The sequence below is a fragment of the Aethalodelphis obliquidens genome, unplaced genomic scaffold (assembly GCF_003676395.1).
Source record: "Aethalodelphis obliquidens isolate GAN/ISIS:26980383/991018 unplaced genomic scaffold, ASM367639v1 scaffold2, whole genome shotgun sequence".
Classification (NCBI taxonomy): Eukaryota; Metazoa; Chordata; class Mammalia; order Artiodactyla; family Delphinidae; genus Aethalodelphis; species Aethalodelphis obliquidens.
Genome location: NW_020837946.1, coordinates 32532159 through 32556387, shown reverse-complemented (window position 1 = coordinate 32556387; position 24229 = coordinate 32532159). Strand labels below are relative to the sequence as shown.

At 33.2% G+C, this 24229-nt stretch overlaps 1 protein-coding gene across 6 annotated transcripts in view; it reads left to right on the top strand.

Moving 5' to 3' along the window:
* CARF (calcium responsive transcription factor) overlaps positions 1–24229 on the top strand; it is a 96318-nt gene that overhangs the window by 33560 nt on the left and 38529 nt on the right. For 4 of the 6 annotated variants that reach the window (XM_027123733.1, XM_027123751.1, XM_027123756.1 and 1 more), the window contains 8 exons: positions 1876–2019; positions 3684–3917; positions 5583–5745; positions 6725–6788; positions 12145–12275; positions 12663–13032; positions 15069–15246; positions 17777–20247. In XM_027123733.1, the coding sequence (XP_026979534.1) occupies positions 1876–2019; positions 3684–3917; positions 5583–5745; positions 6725–6788; positions 12145–12275; positions 12663–13032; positions 15069–15187 (1225 nt within the window). In that variant the 3' untranslated portion in view covers positions 15188–15246; positions 17777–20247. Of the gene's footprint in view, positions 1–1875; positions 2020–3683; positions 3918–5582; positions 5746–6724; positions 6789–12144; positions 12276–12662; positions 13033–15068; positions 15247–17776; positions 20248–24229 lie in introns of those variants that run through there. The other 2 variants (XM_027123747.1, XM_027123738.1) reach the window with 2 other exon arrangements.

Sequence of the window (24229 nt, the reverse complement as noted above, 5' to 3'; positions counted from 1 at the left end):
GGATATTGATATAGTTCCCTGTGCTATACAGTAGGACCTTGTTTTACTCTATTTTTTTCATTCTCAGTATATCTCAAAGTTGGCTCCATGTCTATATTTAAATGAACCGATTACTTCTTTTTATTGATTGATCAACTGATTTTAAAAAGTGAGATAAAATTGACATACAAATTATGTTATTTTCATGGTTCCTTCTTTTTAATAGCTATATAATATTTCATTTATAGATGAATTATCATTTACTTAATTAGTCCTCCAACAATGGACATGTAGGCTCTGGAAAATATTCTTTATTATTATATACAAAGCTTCAGCTAATAACATTGTACCTATTTGTACACTTGTGTAAGTATATTGATGGAATAAATTCCTTGAAATGAAATTGCTAGGGCAAGTGTTGTATTCTTTTTAAATGTTGACAGGTGTTGCAGAGTTGCTTTGTAGAGTGATTTTACCAATTATATTCATACCAGCAATGTAGAAGACCAGCAGAGTAAGTTTTAGGTAGAATAGGACTACTGAGTAGTCATTGCTGTGGCTGAGAATGAATAATGTGCACCAATTAAAGATTTTTGTAATGTTCTTTACTAATATTCTTTTTTCACACATTGAAAGTGTTTTAAATCATAAGATAACATTTTTAAATAACATGTAAATGTTGGATTTAGTTGAGCTTTGAAACATTTTATTTTAGCATTACATCTCATATCACAAACCCCAGCATTCTCAAGAAGTTTTTAAAGCCAGTTAAGAAGACTTTTCATGTTTAATCTGATAATGATAACTTTAGACAATATTTAAACCTGACCATTAAACAAAACTTTGCTTTTAAATATAAGCAGTGTAGATCATTAAACAAAACATTGCTTTTAAATATGAGCAATGTAGAACTTTAGATATAACTTGGGAGAAAATCTATACGTGAAGAGATAATTTTATTCTCTATCATTCTATAAGTACTTTTTGAGTATCTGCTCTGTGCCCAGCAACAACATTGGGTGCCATGGGAAGGAGGGGAGACTAAAAGAGGTATATGATTTTACTTAATCATGGGAAACTTAAAATATTGTTGGGGTAGATCAGGAAGCAACAAACTATAAGAGAACATAATAGTATTGTATATAATGTTAAATATGTGGATTAGCTAACTGTCTTCAGAGAAGGAATATATCCTAGCAAACTCATTAACAGGAAAGAAAATGGAACTTAACCTGGATACTGAAGTTTAGATTGAATTTGGTAGATAGAGAACTAGAAGGAAGATATGGTAGGGTAGGAGAATGATATAAAGAAAGATATAGCATGATTGTGTATTTGGTATCAGAGGAGGAAGGAACATTGAGATGATAAACTTAACAGGAAAAGCAATTTTATATTTGAAGTGATGAAAAGATGGGTAAATAAATTAGAATCATATAGAATGCCTTGAATGCTAAGAAATTTGTGCTTGATTAAAGAACAGATGGATTCTTCAACAGAGAAGTACAAATGCAAAGAATTATTGTGGCATTGATATATCTAGTGGATTTGAGAAATAGAAGACTGGAGGCCTAGAGGCTCCAGAAGGCAGGTAGTAAAGTAATCCAGGTGTGAGGTGTTTACAGCTTCAGGGAGAATGGAGAAGAGACAGATCCAGAAAAAAAAAGTTAATATTCATAATATTTAGACATTTTTACTAAAGTAATGATTATTAACTTGCTGAGTATTATACACGGAAAATATGGCATATCTTTCACATAATTATCTGAATGCTTTCTAGATTAATCGAATTTTCTCTAAACTCTGCTAAACTAATGCTAAAGTAAACTTGTGGTTGATAAGTTAGTCTTGAGGTTATAGTATAATGAAAACAATTCTTCTTTTTCTTATAAAAAGGATTTACATTAAAAAGGTACAGAAATTTCCTGAATATAGAGTTCCTACAGACCCCAAAATTGACAGGAAAATAATCCGAATGGAGCAGGAAAAAGCCTTTAACATGCTAAAGAAGAACTTGGTAGATGCTGGTGGTGTTCTTAGGTATGACATTTATATTGTTCTTTTATTTTACAAATTACTTCGCTCCATTTGGAAGAATTCTGTAATAAGAGAAATTATTATGTTTTCCAATTATTTCATTAAGAAATGGTTTTTATAAGGTAGATAGATGTCTTATTAGTTGCTCCCTAGGTATTAAAATGATTTACCACTGTATAAGCCATTGAGTTTATCGTCCAAATGTGGATAATTTTAACCAAAGAATTCTTTATACAGTGTGGAAGTTTTTTCCCCAAATGATAAATACATATTTAGCAACACATTTTATTATATATTTAGTACGTTTTTTCAGATGCTTATTAGGAACTGAACTTGCAGTCACCTACATATATTTTTAAAACCCATCTTTGATTACTTATGGCAGCCAGATATGAATTCTAAGCCCTATATAAAATTCCATTTTATATCTTTCATGCTTCAGGTTTTAAATAAGAAATATTAGCTTTCTTTCTTACTTTCATTTATGTGCTGGTCCAGGTGAAGAATTTATAAGGGGGTTAAGCGTATGGAATACAGTTTTTATGTGATCTTTAGAAAAAGTTTCAGATATATGAAAAATAAATACAATCAATAATTAGACTCTTCAGTTTGGAGAACATTTTGTATAATTTTTAAGTAGGCTCCGTTTCATGCAATATCAGACAGTGCAAGCATTTTGTATAAAGATATTTATTAAAACTGTATCCTATCTGATAAGTTCATTTTCCTAGAATCTGTTTTACTGCATGGCTGTAAGAAATCTGTGTTCACCTTTTAGTTGATTCTCTTGCTCATTGGGGCAAAAGGAGCTGGAGTGCTATGGGGGCAGTATGTTGAGTTCCTGTCTGAGAACATTCCCTCACATAGCTCGATCTTCGTAGGCACTAAATTTTATCCACTCTTTGGTTAGGAGGATTATACGTACAACACAGAAGTTGTAATTTGGGAACAAAATGGTAGAAGAATGGTAAATACACAATTCAAAAGATGATTTTAAAATCTCATTATTTTGAGGTAAAGTTTACTTAATATGAAATTTTAAATACCATTTTCATGTATACCTAAATCTTGCACCCTCCTTAACTTTAAGGACATAGTAAAAGTCTATAAAGGTTTATAAAGATTTTTATTTAATTGGGTATAAAGCCAATCTTAGAAGAGTTAAGACAGAACATTTTAACTTTTATTTATATTTATTTTATTTTTATTTAATTTACGTAAAAATTTTAAATTTACATTTATTTAATATCATATAATCATATAATTTTTCTTAAACGATGATTCCTTCTCCTGATGAGTATTAACATAAGTAACTATGATTGTTGCTTTTTTTTTTTTTAATTTATTGATTTTTGGCTGTGTTGGGTCTTTGTTTCTGTGCGAGGGCTTTCTCTAGTTGTGGCAAGCGGGGGCCACTCTTCATCACGGTGCGTGGGCCTCTCACTTTCGCGACCTCTCTTGTTGCGGAGCACAGGCTCCAGATGCGCAGGCTGAGTAGTTGTGGCTCACGGGCCTAGTTGCTCCGTGGCATGTGGGATCTTCCCAGACCAGGGCTCGAACCCGTGTCCCCTGCATTGGCAGGCAGATTCTCAACCACTACACCACCAGGGAAGCCCTGATTCTTGCCTTTGTCTAATAATATAATTTTAAATATTTTTTCTTGTCAGGTGGTATGTACAGTTACCTACTCAGCAAGCTCATCAGTATCACGAATTAGAGACTCCCTGCCTCCCTTTATCACCTTCCCCTTTTCCTATGTCTTCTCTTGAAGAAGAGGAAGCTGCAGTTAGAGATGAGAACTGTACATTACCCTCACGTCTACATCCTCAAGTAGCACATAAAATTCAAGAACTAGTATCACAGGGAATACAACAAGTGTATGCAGTAAGGAAACAGCTAAGGTACAGTAGAAACAAATTGTTCTTTTTCATTTCTGTTTGTTGGTTTAAATAATACACTTAATATTATAGACATTTTCCAGGATATAGGCTATCAGAGTAGATAAGGAATATAGTTTATTAATTTATTAAAATAATCTTATTTATGAACTGATCATTTTTCTGCAGATGCTTGGCAAGCCATAAGTAATGATTCGAATTACTCATTTGAGATATTCCATATTCAGATTTGGCAAATTGGACTATTTCTAAATGATATATACATTGAATTATGTACTAAATACCTTTACAGAAAAAAAATTTGTAGAAAAGATTTTAAAACGTGGGCCAAGATACTTGTTTTAACCTGTTTGAAATGCAATTAAATTTTATTACAACAAAAGAATGTGGATAGTTTTTTTGTTTAATGAAATTTTATAGGTAGTACTCTGGTCTAATTTTATTGATACTCAGGATATAATAATAATTATTACGTGGCACTTAGTATGTATGTGCCAGCTATTGTGCTAAGCACTTATAGGTATGATCTCATTTATTCTTATGACTCATGAAGTTTGTGTATTTATCCTCATTCTGCAGATGAGGAAATGGAGACTCAGGGTGGTTAAAGATATACAGGCAGAACTGAAATCTAGGTCTGACTACAGCCTGTGCTCTCCAGCATGATTTCTGCTACTTAACTGACCTTATTCCTTCTGGTTATTGTGTAGTCTGATCTGAACAACACAATGAGTATTTCCCAGGATTATTTCTTAATTAATACATGACTTTTCTATTTAGCAGCTTTCTTAGACATTTTATGTTTATTTCCATTGGGGCATTCTTAGAACAGAGCCAAAGTTTGGTAAGCCATCCACTATTTTACTAAACCTATATTGTAGAAACAGAGGTATAATACAGCTCTTCAATGTGGTCTACTGAATGTAATGCACAAAGAATATATATATTGAATTTTATCATTTCTTTTATATCTTTATTTTTTATAACCATCGTATGGCAATGCTGCCTTTTATTTCTATCTTCTCATTTGTCTACTTGTAAAATTTGAGCAGACGTATTTCATATATTAATTGATGACTTTTGAAAGCAATGAAACATGATGTTTATATGTATAACTTTGGTATAGGCCCAGTCTCTCTTACTTACTAGCTAGGTGTATAACTTTGGGGAAATGATTGGGTTGGCCAAAAAGTTCATTCGGATTTGTCCCTAACAGCTTACGAAAACCCGAACGAACTTTTTGGCCAAAGCAATACTTAACTTCTGTAGCCCTCTGTTCTCTCATCTGTAAAGTAGGAATGATAATTATACCTACCTCACAGGATTATAGTGTGGGTTAAAGGAGATACTAGATGTGAAGTGTTCAGTGCAGTGCCTGGCATTCAAAAACATATTATATTTAAATTGAAAATAGTGATTTCGTTAAATTCATAAAAATATCAAAGCTCATTCTAAGATATATAGGTGTTTAACCAATGAAAATATTACATTTCTTTAATCTGCATGAATTCCATGACTTAATGTATGGGAAAAAAGTGGAAAAATATAAATTACTTATAAAGCTGTAAACCATACTTAGAAGTTTATACTAAAAGAGAACTCTGTCATTTGAGCTGAATTAGATTGCTAGATTGTTTATGTTTTTATTCTATTTTATATTCTCCATAGAAAATTTGTGGAAAGGGAACTGTTCAAACCTGATGAGATACCTGAAAGACATAATTTATCCTTTTTTCCAACTGTAAATGATATAAAAAATCACATCCATGAGGTACAGAAATCCTTGAGAAATGGAGATAATGTATATAACTCAGAGATTATTCCAGCAACGGTATGATTACAACTGTAATTCCTTGTTTTATTACAACAATCCTTCTCAGCTGATGCATGATTGCTATTAGGCCATATAACTTATAACTTATTTCCTTATAACTGTGATATAAGGAAAAATGGTAGTATCTTTTTCTCAAAATGTGAACACTATGAACTCTCAGATAATGATTTGACTAAAATATTTTTTATTACTCTCACAAGAAGAAATATCAGCGAATTTCCAACCCTGACTATAATAACAATAGTAATCTTCACTTAAAAATCAACACATATTATCTCTGTAAAAAGTATATCTTATTCATTTAACAGATATTTATTGAGTACATACTGTGTATATCTCCACCTCTTTTTAAAATTTCAATAGAAGCAAGTTTAAATAGAATAGTTCAGAGTTGAATACACAAAGTGATGATGTTGGTTCTATATGCTGTCTATGGATATAAAGTTTACCTCACATTGTGATACTGTAGCTTTCTCCAGAAAAGTGGCCATTTCTATGAAAATTTTGCCTAATCTGAAGAGATTAACCCAGGAACTGCTAATTGTAATACAAGCAGTGATTTTGGCATTAAAATCTCAAGTAGCAGTATTCTTTTCTCTATACATTTTTACTCTCTAAATTCAGTAACTGAATAGATTGAGACTTTTTTAAGCTAGAGCTACTATTCTTTTCTGTCCAAAACTCTTAGTTATTCACTATCCAAAATTCAGGAACTAAAACAGATTTGGTTAGCAGTAGTCTTTGCCATCTACACTTGCTATCCAAATTCTTGCTATCTGACCTTAGGAAGCTAATTTATTTGCATAGTTAAATATACTTAATACTTTGAGAATGTGAACAAATAAAGAGAGTAATTACAGAATAAAGCACATTTATACTATGACTGAATAAGATATGACAGTTGCATTGCTGTTTTAAAATAGTTTCCAGAATAAATGCTTTGTTCTTTTTACTGAAGTAAATGTTCCCATTTCAGCTTCAATGGACTACAGGTAGTGGGAATATTCTCAGAGAGACTGTGACAGTTACACTTGCAGAAGGTAGGTTATCTTGAATACTTTTAAGATATAAAATCAAACAGTGTTAAAATTGGAAGACATTTAAGATGTTATCTAATTTATCTCATCTAATTTATGGATAAGGAAACCATGTCCCAAAGAGGCAAGAGCAACTATGTTAGGATTTATGAAAATACTTCCAGCTATTTAAATTTCCTCCTATATAATCAGCTTTCCTTTTTTTTTGGTATGGTTTTTTTTGTATGGTTTGTTTTTTCTCATATGTTCTTACTCCTTTGCTCTCTCAATATTCCAAGCTTATTTCAACCTTTTTGTTCTCTCTTCTAGAAGTGTCTTTGTCTAGAAATGTCTCTTCTAGAAATGTCTTTTCTCCTCTTCTGTATGGTGAACTCCTCTCATTACTCACATAGCAATCTCTTTGGCTTTAAATGCTCTCTTAACTTCACCCCCTATGTACAGATGGATATTCACTCTTTTGTATTTATCTCTGCATTTAACATGGTATCCTTGGTTTATGCATATGTATCTTTCATTATGATTTGAGAATCATATTTTATTCAAATTAATATACCTAGTTCTTAGCATAATGGCTTCTAAAAAGTTAACACCTAAATAGATGCTTTAGGATAAATTAATAATTATATACAGTACAATTTTTTTTTATTCTTTGGCTTATTAACCTTTAAGAGTCTCTTTGCCTATAAAATAACTCACAAATGCAGATGACATGATACTATACATAGAGAATCCTAAAGATGCTACCAGAAAACTACTAGAGCTAATCAATGAATTTGGTAAAGTAGCAGGATACAAAACTAATGCACAGATATCTCTGGCATTCCTATACACTAATGATGAAAATCTGAAAGTGAAATTAAGAAAACACTCCCATTTACCATTGCAACAAAAAGAATAAAATATCTAGGAATAAACCTACCTAAGGAGACAAAAGACCTGTATGCAGAAAATTATGAGACACTGATAAAAGAAATTAAAGATGATACAAATAGATGGAGAGATATACCATGTTCTTGGATTGGAAGAATCAACATTGTGAAAATGACTCTACTACCCAAAGCAATCTACAGATTCAATGCAATCCCTATCAAACAACCACTGGCATTTTTCACAGAAATAGAACAAAAAATTTCACAATTTGTATGGAAACACAAAAGACCCCAAATATTCAAAGCAACAATGAGAATGAAAAACGGAGCTGGAGGAATCAGGCTCCCTGACTTTAGACTATACTACAAAGCTACAGTAATCAAGACAGTATGGTACTGGCACAAAAACAGAAATATAGATCACTGGAACAGGATAGAAAGCCCAGAGATGAATCCACACACATATGGTCACCTTATCTTTGATAAAGGAGGCAGGAATGTACAGTGGAGAAGGGGCAGGCTCTTCAGTAAGTGGTGCTGGGAAAACTGGACAGGTATATGTAAAAGTGTGAGATTAGAACACTCCCTAACACCATACACAAAAATAAACTCAAAATGGATTAAAGACCTAAATGTAAGGCCAGAAACTATCAAACTCTTAGAGGAAAACATAGGCAGAACACTCTGTGACATAAATCACAGCAAGATCCTTTTTGACCCACCTCCTAGAGAAATGGAAATAAAAACAAAAATAAACAAATGGGACCTAATGAAACTTAAAAGCTTTTGCACAGCAAAGGAAACCATAAACAAGACCAAAAGACTACCCTCAGAATGGGAGAAAATATTTGCAAATGAAGCAACTGACAAAGGATTCATCTCCAAAATATACAAGCAGCTCATGCAGCTCAATAACCAAAGAACAAACAACCCAATCTAAAAATGGGCAGAAGACCTAAATAGACATTTCTCCAAAGAAGATATACAGACTGCCAACAAACACATGAAAGAATGCTCAACATCATTAATCATTAGAGAAATGCAAATCAAAACTACAATGAGATATCATCTCACACCAGTCAGAATGGCCATCATCAAAAAATCTAGAAACCATAAATGCTGGAGAGGGTGTGGAGAGAAGGGAACACTCTTGCACTGCTGGTGGGAATGTGAATTGGTACAGCCACTATGGAGAACAGTATGGAGGTTCCTTAAAAAACTACAAATAGAACTACCATAGGACCCAGCAATCCCACTACTGGGCATATACCCTGAGAAAACCATAATTCAAAAAGAGTCATGTACCAAAATGTTCATTGCAGCTCTATTTACAATAGCCAGGAGATGGAAGCAACCTAAATGTCCATCATCGCATGAATGGATAAAGAAGATGTGGCACATGTATACAATGGAATACTACTCAGCCGTAGAAAGAAACGAAATTGAGTTATTTGTAGTGAGGTGGATGGACTTAGAGTCTGTCATACAGAGTAAAGTAAGTCAGAAAGAGAAAAACAAATACCATATGCTAACACATATATATGGAATCTAAGGGGAAAAAAAAAGTCATGAAGAACCTAGGGGTAAGATGGGAATAAAGACACAGACCTACTAGAGAACGGACTTGAGGATATGGGAAGGGGGAAGGGTAAGCTGTGACAAAGTGAGAGAGTGACATGGACATATATACACTACTAAATGTAAAGTAGCTAGCTAGTGGGAAGCAACCGCATAGCACAGGGAGATCAGCTCGGTGCTTTGTGACCACCTAGAGGGGTGGGATAGGGAGGGTGGGAGGGAGGGAGACGCAAGAGGGAAGAGATATGGGAACAGATGTATAGGTATAACTGATTCACTTTGTTATAAAGCAGAAACTAACACCATTGTAAAGCAATTATACTCCAATAAAGATGTTAAAAAAAAAAAAGAATAGAATTTTTGGTAACTGACCTTTTATTATAAATAAGGAATTCCCTCCTCAGTTCCATTTTTTTAACATTTAATATGTAATTAATTAAAATCATAGTACCTTCACTGTAACATAAAAAAAAAATTCACAAAATCTTTAGAATTATTCATTTGTTCTGTGTATATTAACTCAGTGTGATAAATGCTGAGCCTAAAAAAAAAGTAAGTTTCTTGCTTCATTGAATTTAAAGTTTAGCAAGAGAAAAAGGCACTACAGTATATTCTAATGAATTACCTTTATGAATTGTGCCATGAGAGAATTGTGCCAAATTGTATGGGAATGGTGATAGAGACATGCAACTCAGTTTAAAAGTTACTTTCTCAAGTGTCCCTTCCCTATTCTCTAGACTGAGAACTGAAGAATGAATAGGAATTTGCCAATCAAAGGAATAGCATGTTTGAAGGCTGAGCAAGAAAGTGCTTGCTGTGTCCAAGGAACTTAAGAAAGCTAGTGTAAAGTATAGACAATGCTTAGAGATAAAACTGGTTCAACAAAACAGTTTTAGGAGGCCCTTTCAGCAGTCCAAGTGAAAGGTGATAGTGGTATAGATTACAGTTGGTGACATTTATACTAGAATTAGGCAGATTTAAGAGTTATTTAAAAAATTGAATTCGAAGGCCTTGGTTATTGATTGAACAGGTGTAGGAGGTAAAAGAGTGGGAATGATCTGGGATGACTCCTGAGTTTCTTCCATGAGCAACTGACTGACGGTGGCATTTACTGAGCTCAGCAATCCTGGCATAAGAGTTGGGTATTGGTAGCAGGGGAGAGAAAAAGATCCTGTGATCAAGTTTGGAAAAGTGTGAGTACCAATCATTTCAATGAGGTGGATTGGAAGGAACCCATATTGGCGTGGCTGAAGAGTGAATGGGAGATGAATAAAGAAGCAGAGACAGTGTGGACCACTTCAAAAAGTTTGCTATGAAGTGGGTATGGGGTTGAGGGAAGGTATGTTAGGAAAGGAGAGACCTGAAGAGATAGATGAAGATGAAGGTACTTGATAGGTTTGGTGATGGGAAGTTGAGTACATTTCTATCTGATAGCTTCTCTTTTCTCTTTAAGTAAGTGTTAAGAATGAGAAAAGATCACAGGAAGGGTGACCAAGATTTGAGGAAAATGGAGGTTTAATATCATCCCTGATATAGAGTGAGAGAAACATTGTAAGATTGTCATATACATGAAGGTCCTATTGAGGCTGATGACCATGAATTGGTATTAGTAGTGACAGCGAATTTCTTCTTCAGTGACATTCAGCTTTACATGTATAGGCCCTGGAAGCCATTTTCATCCAGAATTAGGATTTTACCAGGGCGTTATGACCCAAGGACAGAGAGGAAAGGGAGTTTAAGGTATTTGCAAGAGAGTGACTAAAATTATAAGCCCAGGACTCTAAGCTGGATGGGGAGAGAATTTTATTAAGGAAGACAGTGATGGATCTGAAGAAAACTGAGGAATTAGTTAACTGGAGGTTCACGTGAAGTTGAAGCAGAATTGTAGTAGAGTACCTGAGCAAAATCCCTGGAAGAATAGAGGTTGTGATCAGAGAATGGGATGTTTGAATTAGAGATTTTACATGTGGAATAATAGTCCCAGGTATAATCATAGTAGCAGGTAACTGCAGCATAGTGAGGTGGGACAGTTAGAAATGAAGCAGCCAAGAAAAGTGAGAGTACTGTTAATCCTTTGAGGAAAATTCTCTTATTATCCTGATTTTACACCTGAGGAAACTGAAGTTTAGAAACTGAGTTAAATAGAATGTTGAAGGCTACAGAGAAAAGCCAGCACTTAAATCCATCGTTGTCTGACACCAGGACCATTTTTTAAAATTACTCGGTTACACGGATGCGATATGCAGTATGGGAGCAATAAATAGTTGTTGATGATTGGTTTTAATTGGTTTTTGATTACCTTAAAGAGATGAATATATTTGGGTTAACATATAAGAATTACATGAGAAGGACTCAAATTCCCAAAGGGCAATTACTTTAAAATTGAGATATTTAGAAAAGAAAAATTTTTGCTCTTCTTCATTTATTCAAAAATGAGTTATTGAAAGAAATTTAGTACTATTATTATTGAAGACCTGCTTTATGCCAGGCATTGTCCTAGGCACTAGGGTTATCAAAGATGAGTTAAGTTTGGTCTTTGTAACTGAGATATTCAATAGGTGTTCCACATCTGGAGAAGCTTAGGTCCAGCATTATAGCATGAAAAAAATGGACTAGATTAGAACTACAGGTATAGAATCTTTTAAGGAAAAAAATAGCTTCTTACATCCCTTCCTAGATATACTGAATTAAAATTACTGGAGGTTGAATCTAGGAACTTACTTTTTAAAGTTTAGTGATTCTGATGATCTACCAGGTTCTGGAAATAGTAGACTAGATAACTTCTTAAAGTCCGTTTCAAACCTTTGACCTTATTTCCTATTCCATTTCTGATAGTAAGGATTGTAATAAAGTATATCCTAGAAGCCATAAAAATTACTTTGTTTTAATAGTTTATTTTTTATATAATTTAGGAAATTCACAAGGAGAAGCAATTTCCAGCAAAGTGGAAACAAATCAGACAAGGGGTTCTTTGTCTCCAGAGCCAGCGCACTTGCTCTCCTCACTTTCTTCATTTCAGCCAAAAATATTCACACAACTACAGGTAAGTATCCAGTGTAATAGCCAAATTTGGGGCCCTTATCGTTCTTCCTCAATCTTCCCTCTTTTCTTAGGGATTTGACAGAATTGTTATAGAATTATAAAGATGATCAAAGATGTTTTCATCATTAATTTTCTGACTTTTTTGTTTCTTGATTTAAGATGATAATTCAAACAATATGTTTTGGAAAAGTTTGAATTGACTATGCATGCGATAAAATTAGTTGTACTAATTTTCCTTTGGTTCTTGTTTCTGTCCTCACTTAATATTTGTTATTAGCTATACTCTTAGCTTTTATTCCAATTTTGTGTCAAAAGAGTAATATATTTGATAAGAAAAACATACATAGTAAATTCAAACATTTTGATGTAACTCTTTTCGGTTCAAAAGGGTTTGCAGTTGCAACCAAGATTCACATCTTCTGATGGATCACCAGCTCTGATATCAGTAAATAATCACCCCTCCTCCAGTCCTTCAAGACTTCTGGATTCAGTAGGAAGTGCTGTAATGAATAATAATTCTCTGCTGCTTGGCCAAACTCATTGCCTTCAAACAGATACATGCCTAACCCAAAACAATAGTATTTCCTCTACCATGGGTAACCTTCCAGGACCCGATCAAAATCTGGTTGCAGTGGATCAGCTGGTGGAAGTTGGAGATGTTGAGGATACAGAGAATCTGGAAGGAAATGTTCATCGGATTCTGCTGGGAAATGTTCAGACCATTCCAATACAGATTATAGACAGCCACCCAGCTCTTAGTAAGTTAAAATCATATGATTTTATTTTTTTTAACCTTTATGGACTATCATTACTATTACACTAGAGAAAAAAACTGTCATTTCTACTCAGTGGGTTTATAATATATTAATAAATCAAGTAAAACCAGGAGAAAAAGGGAAGAAATTTGGTGACCATGAATTTAATAACTTTTAAACATTTTAGTGTTTTTCTTTATCAAAATTATTCATTCCCTAATTACCTAGTTTTACATGGAAAATCTGTGGTGAGGTGAAATCAGGAAGGTCATTTTTTTTTTTTTTTAGGAAGGTCATTTTTGAATGCATGAAAAAAATATTAGAGAAACTCTAAAAGGAAAACTATTTAGTGTAAAGGTTATTATGGAAAAATTGATACACACACACAAAGAAAAATGGGATGAAGTTGGCAGATGTAAAGGTTAAAAGGAAGATTTTGAGTTATAGACTTAAATGTTGAGTTCTATAGAAATTGAAAGAGAACTAGTAAGACTTGGGGACTTGGTTTTAATCCAAGACTTTGTTGCCTTCACTTTAGAATGAACCCAGTCAACATAGTAATAAATTCTGTTAACTGCTACTTGACCTATGCCATTTCTTTTCACACAAATTGTTCTGGATTGGGCGTTTTTGTGGGAAAAGATCTGCAGTTTGCTTTGAAGAACAAAAGTCTTCATAGAAGTTATCCTTAGAACATATATTTTTCCCTCCATGTGTGAGATAGTGCCTTCCAGAAAAAAATCATTGGCTTTTAAATTTATAGGAAGCATACTTTTAAGAAAATTTCTCCAGAGGGCTGTGGCAGTTGTCTTTAGGAACTTTAGGAGAAGAGAGAGAAAAGGAATATACATGAACTAATCCTCACAACTACCCCATGAAATAGCTAGTATTGTCCCCATTCTACAGATGAGGAGACCAAGGCTCTGGGAGGTTAAGTAATTGCCTAAAAAATCACATCTAGTAAGTGACAGAGAGGGCATTTAAACCCGGATCTGTCTGCCTCCAAAACTTCTTCCAGTTCTAAGATCTCTCGTCCCTCCATTGTGCCAAGGATTTCTGGGAGCTGTAATTCAGATTGCCTTAAAGGAGACCCTCTTTGGATCTGAACTTGCGTGATCTATCAAGTTAGATCATGATTTTAGGGACTAGTTCACCTAAATATGAATTCTCAGGATCACTCAAATCCATCCTCTACTGGTTTTCTCGATATGGTGTAGGCTAAACTCTAACACACCTGTATGTGACAAGCATTAGGTGTGTTCAACACACTTTTCTGAGCAAGTATAGTCCCCTTGACCTTGGTTCCCCATAGCAACTGAAAAACTGATATTCCTGAGAAAGAGAAAGATTTTATCTTAGGTATCCCACCTGCCAGATCACAGTAGTGTTGCTGGTTTGCTACATTTACATTAATTTGGTCATAAGTACTTTGAAATTAGAATGGTAGTACATTCTGAAATGTTTCACATAAGCAAACACAGAGCTCGTGCAGCTAAGTCAGAGCTATCATTTAAGATGTTGCATATTTTTTCTGAAGTATTTAAGTAGTGTGGTTTCTTTAGGGAGACAACATTGAGTGAGTATGGAGACCATATGAGAATGGTAACACATCAGTGGATTTGTAGTATATGTTTGCTGTTTGTAAAAAAAAAAAATCATTTTCAAATAATGAGAGGCTTCCTGACTTTTAGTCACACATATTTTTAAAGACAGTTGAGTTCAAATATGAGATATTCCTCATAATTTTATCAAATTATGGACTGATTTTTGGTCAAAGAATCTTTTGAAGAGTGTAACTTTGCAGTTTTCTTGGTCTCTTTTTTTTCCGTACTGAAGGAATTTAATATGAATGACCGTTAAGATGTCAGAAGCATTGAGTTCTCAAATACACCAACTGATTTTCTAAATTACTTGATTCTTTTTCCAAACTACTGTTGTTTTTCTTTTGGCTTGCTTCTAAATTCATATAATTCTAAAGATTCCAGTATTATAAATTATATTAACCCTTAGGATTTTTTCTTTTATGTTCGGTTTTAAAGTTGAAGAAAGTCCAGAAGGTACCATTTCTGTGAACCAAGTTAAGCAAGAACCCAAAGAACCAGCATTATCTATGGAAGCAAAAAAAAAATTGGACTGTAAGAAATTGTCTGCTACATAAATTATTGAAGCTTTTCAGAATTTACAACTCTGGTGACTTCTGATGTCATAAAAAAGAAGGTGAATATTATCAAAGCGCAGCATTGTGATAAGTGGACTGAAGACTGGTTTAATGAGCAGCTTTAATTTAAAACTGACATATTTGTTGCTAACTCCCTATTTTTACCTTAAGAGATATTTTATTCCTCTTATTTTGTATAATTCTTATGGTTTTTGATTATCTGATAAGGCCAGTATTTCAAAAGGTCATCTGAACGTATCCACATATCTAATTCATCCTCTGGAAATTAGATATTAATTTTGGTTCTTAAAAAAGAACAACAAAAAAAGTATGTGAGTTTGTGTGTGTGTGTGTGGTGAATTTTTTTGAGTTCTGAAAGAGTTATTCCCTCTTTAAAGTTGTGAAGAAAATTTTTAAATTGGCAGACGAGAGAATATCTGAGGTCTGTCTCATTTGGAAAGAAAAACAACAGATTTTACATCATAACATGAAGCCCAACATTCACATCTGTGAAAACTATGTGGTTGCATTTTAGCTTCTTCCATTCTAATTTTTGTACTTAAAACTACAAACCAGTGGTATACCAATGGTCATCTAGTAGAAATTTACAGTGTCTTGGTAAGTACTGAGAGTTTTAACTTGAATCAGATAAGCAAGAGAAATAAATGTTTTTTGCAGGGATTTATACAGTATTGTAGTTAAAATACTACTTATGGGTTGAAAAATGTAGAAATTGAGAGAATTCAGAAAGAATAATAGAATTCCCTGGTGTTAACAGATAATTAGGGGAACTTTTTGATATCAGCAGAAGATTTTTCTCTTTTTTTTTTCCCCCTATTTTGTATTGAAGATTCAGCTCTGGTTAGAAGAGAATTTGAGTTGTATTTATTTTTCTGTGCCAGAGTTCTTAATGAATTGATGGTATTAAAATTTATAGTATTTAAAGGTAAAGATTTGTAGTTGAAATTTTAGTTCATATTTAAAACTTTAAAACAACTGGTGTGTTATATTTGCTTGTTAAATAAGCATATTTACTTCAAATACTGAACAAGTACTAATCAGTATATTCATTATAAGCTTCTCTTTTCCAGAAGGTTGGTAACCTAGAAATGTCAATTATAACTGTCAAGAAATCACCTAAAGGCTTTTTTTCCCTGTAGAGACCATGTGTGGGTTTATTTAAATTTTTATTTAAAAATAAGAATTGCAAATGGATTTTAATGTTTAATATTCAAAGCATACAGAATATAATATGAAATTCAGCCTTAATACTTAACATGAATATGAGTCTTTTTGTAAGTATATTTACTTCAAATACTGAATAAGTACTAATCAGTATATTCATTATAAGCTACTTGTTTCTATAAGGCTGGCGAACTGGAAATGTCAATTATAGCTGTCAAGAAATCAACCTAAAGCCTTTTTTTCCCCCAGAGATCATTTGTGGGTATATTTAAATTTTTATTTAAAAGTAATAAGCATTTCCAATGGATATTAATGTTTAATATTCAAAGCATGCAGAATATGAAATTTAACCTTAATACTTCATATAAATATGAGTCTTTTTGGCTTTTCTAAGTTCAATCTCCCATTCTTAATTCACTTCAATTGTTTCAGGTACACAACATGTATCTAAGTATAAAGCACTGTTATGTTAGAAGAAGATGGAATTATAAAATTCCTTGCTCTTTATATTTATACCCTATTTAACATAAAAGTTATTTATACCTATATTTAATGCAAAGTTAATATTCAGTTACATATATAATTTTTTAATAAGAATTGCTTTTATTTTTCCTAAGAATTGAAAATACTTGATGTCAGCATTTATAGAGGCAGGCTGCCAAATCTATGTTATGCTAAGTTAAACACAACTTTTGGGCTTCCCTGGTGGCGCAGTGGTTGAGAGTCCACCTGCCGATGCAGAGGACACGGGTTCGTGCCCTGGTCCGGAAAGATCCCACATGCCGCGGGGCGGCTGGGCCCGTGAGCCATGGCCGCTGAGCCTGCGTGTCTGGAGCCTGTGCTCCGCAACGGGAGAGGCCACAACAGTGAGAGAGGCCCGCGTACAGCAAAAAAAACCCCACAACTCTTACTTACCTCAAGCCCAGTTTTCTCTTAGTCTGTGTGTACTTAAAGGGTATAAGTCCCAATTAATTTATAGTTTAGTGTTGCATTGTGGGTAATATGCATTTCATTTGTTATTTCTAGTTTTTATGGAAACATTTTTCAAGATTTTAAATAATAGATCTTTACCTTTCATTAATGACGATAGTTTATTATAGTTTATTGAACTATATTCCTTTGGAGACATTCCTTTTTGATGTTGCTAAGGAGAAATGCTTGTTAAGATACAAACTCTAGTCAGTTACCTAGGAGGATGAGAGCTGTCGGAGGATCCAGACTTTAGCACTTGGTCAAGAACAAAACATAGTTTAAAAACATTTCTCACTTAATGCTATGTGAATATCTCTTCTGATACTTTTTTTACGAGGACAGAAAGTTGCAGTGAATCTTCCCCACAAACAAAAAGAAAAAAAAAGAGCGTGAAGGTTTAAATCCCTAATTGTATACTCTTTTGGTTTTTAGGTAGGAACTGGAACTATCAATATTTTCATGTAAGTATTTTAATGAGTAGCTCTTTAAAAATGGTTTCTAAATTAATTTTTAAAAATTAATTTGTCTTCCAAATGCATGTTCAGTCACAGTATATTGGTATTGTATTTTAAAGGTGCTTAGCGTTGCTTTTTTAAAAGTATGTTTACGTTTTTTAAATATTCAGTTAATTTTAAAATGCACAGGGTATTAAATACAGCGCATAAAGTTTTCAGTATCTGTATTTGGCATTCTCCTAACAGCTCTGCAGCAAAGTTTGACATATGCTCTTTTGTGTCATGTATTACAAGGTGTAATATCTGTAGTAGAAAGTTGGATGTTCAAAACAAGCAGTTAGAATTCATAATTACAGCTGAGCTTGTTTCTTTATTGTAGTTATCATTATAACTAAGCCTCCAAGTGAACATTATATATACTACAGTGAATTATAGATAAACACAGGCATGGTGGGTCCTTCCCTCAATATTGATTTTCTGTGTAAGCAGTTAACATACTTAAAAGAAAAAGCCTTTATGTCTTATACAAGGTAAATGTTTTCTAAAAGTCACAAAACTGATAGAAAATAGTCTTGGTGATATGGTCCTGCATTAGAGTTTCTAATCTTGAGGCCTACCAGCTTGTGTTTCATCTTTATATCCTGTCAAAATACATACTTAATCATGTGAATATGAGAAAGATGCAGTTTAATTTTGTACCAGGTTTTTTAAAAAATTAAAAAATGTGTGTATATGTGTGTGTGTGTGTATATATATATATATATATATATAGAGTAACTTAATGTTTACTGTCCTTGTTATAATGTAATTTTTTTCATTAAAAAATACTGTTACTTTTTTCTTAAGCTTGTTAGTTTCCTTTTTATACTTTTCCTGAGCATAGTGGTAATTTTGTTCATCTTGAAGATGCTGAATAAACACATTAGTACCTGAGAATTTTGGCTAGAGATTTATGTTCAATTTGGAACCGGAATGTTTTTAAGCATAACTACCAGTAACTTCTGTTATCATTATGTTTGGGGATATATATGCATTCAGTGCTCTCAACTCAGCCAACTATCAACATTTTAAAACAATGTGTTTAATAGGGTGTAAGTAATTCTTTTTTCCCCCCATATTTTGGCATTATAACATCTTCAAGTACAGTTTTATATTTTTGGAGTAGTGACAGGACTATGTGATTTAAAAAGTCACATACTTTTGAAAGTCACAAAATCATTAATTTTTTCCCTCTTTGCTTTTTTTTTCCTTTCTTCCACTCTACCTATTTTTCAGGACCATAGAATATCTTACTCTCTCTCCAGAGGGGGACTGCATCGTCTCTTCCCCATCAACTGATTAGGCTTTAGACATCTTAAATAGTGTATTATTTTTATCTAAATATCTGTAATTCTACTCATTTAACATAATGGTAATGGCAAAGCCTAGTATACTTTTGCCACATACATGTTAGCTATGAATTCTGTTGCTGAATAATATAACATCCATTGCCGACTGAATTCTAAAAACTTAAGGAATTAACTCAGAATTTTTAAAAAATCACATTTGTTAATGAACCCTAAATTGATTCATGAGAAAAATAAACTGTATGATTAATATGGAAAACCTTTGAGAATGTGATATGGGTGTAAGAGTGCAGGGGAGATGTTGCTTAATGGTACAAACCTGCAACTAGTAGATACATAATTCCTGGAGATCTGATGTACTGCATGGTGATTATAGTCAACAATACTGTATTATAAACATCAAAGTTGCTCAGAGACTAGATCTTAATTGTTCTCACTACAAAAAAGAAATAATAATTATGTGACATGATAGAGGTGTTAGCTAAAGCTACAGTGGTAATCATATCGCAATATATAAATTATCGAGTTAACACATTGTACACCTTAAATGTTATATGTCAATTATATCTCAATTATCAAAAGAATTCTAAAACCAGAGGAGAGAATGGGAGTTAGATACCAGCAGAGTTTTAATTTTTAAATATCTCTATTTAAGTATATAATTGACATAAAATAAACTGCACATATTTATAGTATACAATTTGGTAAGTTTTGATGTATGTATATGTCTATGGAACCATCACCACAGTCAAATAAGGAACATATCTATCACCCCCAGAAGATTCCTGGTGCCCCTTTGTAATCCATTCCCACTTCTTCCTGCCTCCACCCTTACCCCACCATCCCTAAACAACTACTGAATTGCTTTCTGTCACTAGAGGTCAATTTATTATGTCTACAATTTTATAAAAATGAAATTGTATAGTATGAGCCTTTTTAAAATCTGACTTTTGTCACTCAGCATATTATTCTGAGATTCATCTATGTCACAAGATGTATGACTAGTTCATTCCTTTTTACTGTTGAGTAGTATTCCATTGTATGAATATACCATAATTTGTTTATCCATTCAGCTGTTGATGGGCATTGGGTTATTTACGTTTCTTGGCTATTACAAATAAAGCTGCTATGAACATTTGTGTAAATCTTTGTATGGACATATGCTTTCATTTCCCTTGGGTAAATATAGGAGTAGAATGGTTGGGTCATATGGTAGGTATAAATTTAACTTTTTAAGAAACTCTGAAATGATTTTCCAAAGTGATTGTACCATTTTACATTCCAATCAGCAGTGTATGAGAGTTCCAGGTGCTCTATATTAATAGGCAACACTTGGTATGGACAGACTTTTATTTTTTTATTTTTATTTTTTTATTTTTTGCGGTACGCGGGCCTCTCACTGTTGTGGCCTCTCCCGTTGCGGAGCACAGGCTCCGGATGCGCAGGCCCATCGGCCATGGCTCACGGGCCTAGCCGCTCCGTGGCATGTGGGATCTTCCTGGACCGGGGCACGAACCTGTGTTCTCTGCATTGGCAGGCGGACTCTCAACCACTGCGCCACCAGGGAAGCCCTGGACAGGCTTTTAAATTTTAGGTATTATAATAGGTGTGTAGTAGTAGCTCATTGTGGTTTTAATTTCCATTTCTCTAATAACCAGTATTGTTGAGCATCTTTTCATGTTTCATTTGCCATCTGTATTTCTTCTTTAAGTGTTTGAATCTTTCACCTATTTTTAAATTTGTTGTTTTCTCATTATAGAGGTTTTAAAAGTATATTCTAGATACAAGTCCAGTATTAGAAATGTGATTTACAAATATTTTCACCTGATCTGTAGCTTATCTTTTCACTCTCATAACAGAATCTTTCAAAGGACAGAAGTTCTTAATTTTGATAACATCTAATTTATCTTTTTTTTCTTTAAGGATGATATTTTCATGTTGTATCAAAGAGATCTTTGCCTAGCCCAAGGTTTTCTTGTTTTCTTCTGCAAGTTTTATAACTTTAGGTTTACATTTAGATCCATGATCCATTTTGAATTAATTTTTGTATACGTAGGGCAAGGCATAGATTGACTGTTTTTGGCATATGAATATCTGTTTGTTCCAGCATCATTTTTTGAAAGAATTTATACTTTCTCCATTGAATTGAATTTATACCATTGATGAAAAATCCATTCATCACATATGTGTGGGTCAGTTTCTGGATTCTGTTCTCGTCCATTGATCTGTCGTCTATCTCAGTGGTCTCAACTGGGGCAATTTTGCCTCCAGGGTACATTTGGCAAAGTTTAGAGACAATTTTAGTTGTCGGAACAGGGGAGATACCACTGGTTTCTGGTAGATAGAAGCCAGAAATGCTGCTCAGCATCGTAGAGTACATAGGACAGCTCCCACAATGAAAAATTATCTGGCCTAAAATGTGAGTAGTACTGGGATTGAACAACTCTGTTCTATCTTGATACTGAATATCACACTGTCTTGGTTACTGTAACTTTATACACTGTCTTGGTTACTGTAGCTTTTTAATAAGTCTTGAAGTCAGGTAGTGTAAGTCCTTGAATCTTATTCTTCTTTTTCAACTTTGTTTTGGCTATTCTAAAGTCCTTTGTTTTTCATGTGAATTTTAGAATCACCTTGTCAATTTCTTAAAAAACAAAAAATCTGATGGAATTATGTAGAATATATAGGTCAATTTGGGGGTAATCGAAATTTTAATATTGACTCTAATTTTTCTCTGCAATGTATTAGAGTTTTCAGTGTAGAAGTCTCATGTCTTTTGTCAGATTTATCACTAAGATGTTATAAATAGTATTATTTTTAATTTCAACATCTGATTTTTGCATTAGTATATAGAAATACAGTCGATTTTTTATATGGACCTTATATGTTGCAACCTTACTAAACTCATATATTAGTTCTAATAGCTCTTTGGTAGATTCTATCAGATTTTCTACATAGACAGTCATGCTGTTTTATATCTTCCTTTCCAAGCTGGATGCCTTTTATTTCTTTTTCTTAACTATTACACTGGCTAGAACCTAAAGTACAATTTTAATTGGAAGTGACTAGAGTGGACATCCTTGCTTTGTTTCTGATCTTTCACCTTTAAGCGTGATGTTAACCATAATTTTTGCATAAGTCCTTTATCAAATTGAGTGAGATTCCTTATGTTCTTAGCTTGCTGAGAGTTTTTATTAAGAACGGATATTTGATTTTATCGAGTGCTTTTTCTGGATATATTGAGATGGTTATTTGGTTTTCCTTTTTTAGGTTTCTCAATATGGTGAGAGACTTTGAATTTCAAAGGGCAAAACAGCCTTGCATCCTTGCATTCCCAGAATAGATTGTACTCATTCATCAGGATGCCTTATCCTGTTCTATATATTGTTGGGTTTCAGTTACATTTAATGTTATTATTGATATGGTTGGGTTTAAGTCTTCCATCTTGCTATTTGTTTTCTATTTGTCCCATCTATACTTTGTTCCTTTTTTCTTTTTTTTATGCCTTCTTTTGGTGCAACTGAACTTTTTATGATTCAGTTTTACCTCTTTTATTGACTTATTAGCAGTAACTCTCATTATTTGAATGATTGCTTTAGTGCTTATACTGTACATCTTAAACTATCACCGTGTAACTTCAAGTACTATTCCACCATTTCACATAAGTGTAAGACTCTTAAAATAGTATACTTCCATTTTTTCCCTTCTCACCTTTGTGCTATTGTTGTCATACATTTATTTCCATATACCTTATCAACCCCACAGTATACTGTTATCATTTACACCTTAAATAATCAGTTATCTTATAAAGAGATTTAAATAATTAAAAATCTTTATATTTACCCACATAATTATTATTTTCATTGTTTTTCATTCCCTTGTGTAGATCCATATTTCCATCTGGAGTCATTTTTCCTTTTACTTCCTTTAACATTCCTTTAAATGGAACTTCCTTTAACATTTTTTTCTGGTAGATCTGTTGCTTATGAATTTTTCAGACTTATCAGTCTGAAAAAGTCTTTATTTTGCTTTCATTTTTGAATGATATTTTCCCTGGATAAAGAATTCCAAGTTAATAGTTTTTTCCTTTATTTTACAATTGCTGCTCCACTGTGTTTCCAATGAGAAATCTGCTATCATTTTAATTTTTGTTCTTTAATATATGTCTTTCTTTTCTTTGGCTGATTTTAATATTTTCTTTTTATCACTGTTTTTCAGCAGCTTCATTATGATATTCCTTGATGTAGTTTTCTTTACATTTCTTTTTTTTTTTTTTAAGATGTTGGGGGTAGAAGTTTATTAATTTATTTATTTTTGCTGTGTTGGGTCTTTGTTTCTGTGCAAGGGCTTTCTCTAGTTGTGGCAAGTGGGGGCCACTCTTCATCGTGGTGCGTGGGCCTCTCACTATCGCGGCCTCTCTTGTTGCGGAGCACAGGCTCCAGACGTGCAGGCTCAGTAGTTGTGGCTCATGGGCCTAGTTGCTCTGTGGCATGTGGGAATCCTCCCAGACTGGGGCTCGAACCCGTGTCCCCTGCATTAGCAAGCAGATTCTCAACCACTGCACCACCAGGGAAGCCCCTACATTTCTTGTATTTAGGTTTCTTGATCTTCTTGGATCTATAGTTTTAATCAAATTGGGAAATTATTCAACCGTTTTTTTCCTTAAAAAACTTTGTCTTCCTTCATTATACTCTATCAGGGATTCCAAATATATATATATAGGATTCCAAAAATATATATATTCCAAATATATATATATACTCATATATATATGTCTGCTTGATGTTATCCCATATCTCATTTTAATTTTTTTCATTCTTTTTTCTGTGTTCAGGTTATATATTTCATTTTGCTCTGTCTTCAAATTCACTGATCTTCTGAAATGTCTAATCTGTTTGTTAATGCCAAATTATTAATTGAGTTATTGGCTGATTTTTAGTAAAACTTGGTAATTAATGACCCAGTGTATTTCTCAACAAAGACATTGTAGTTTGCTTTTTTTTAATTTTTATTTTATATTGGAGTATGATTGATTTACAATGTTGTATTAGTTTCAGGTGTATAGCAAAGTGATTTAGTTATAC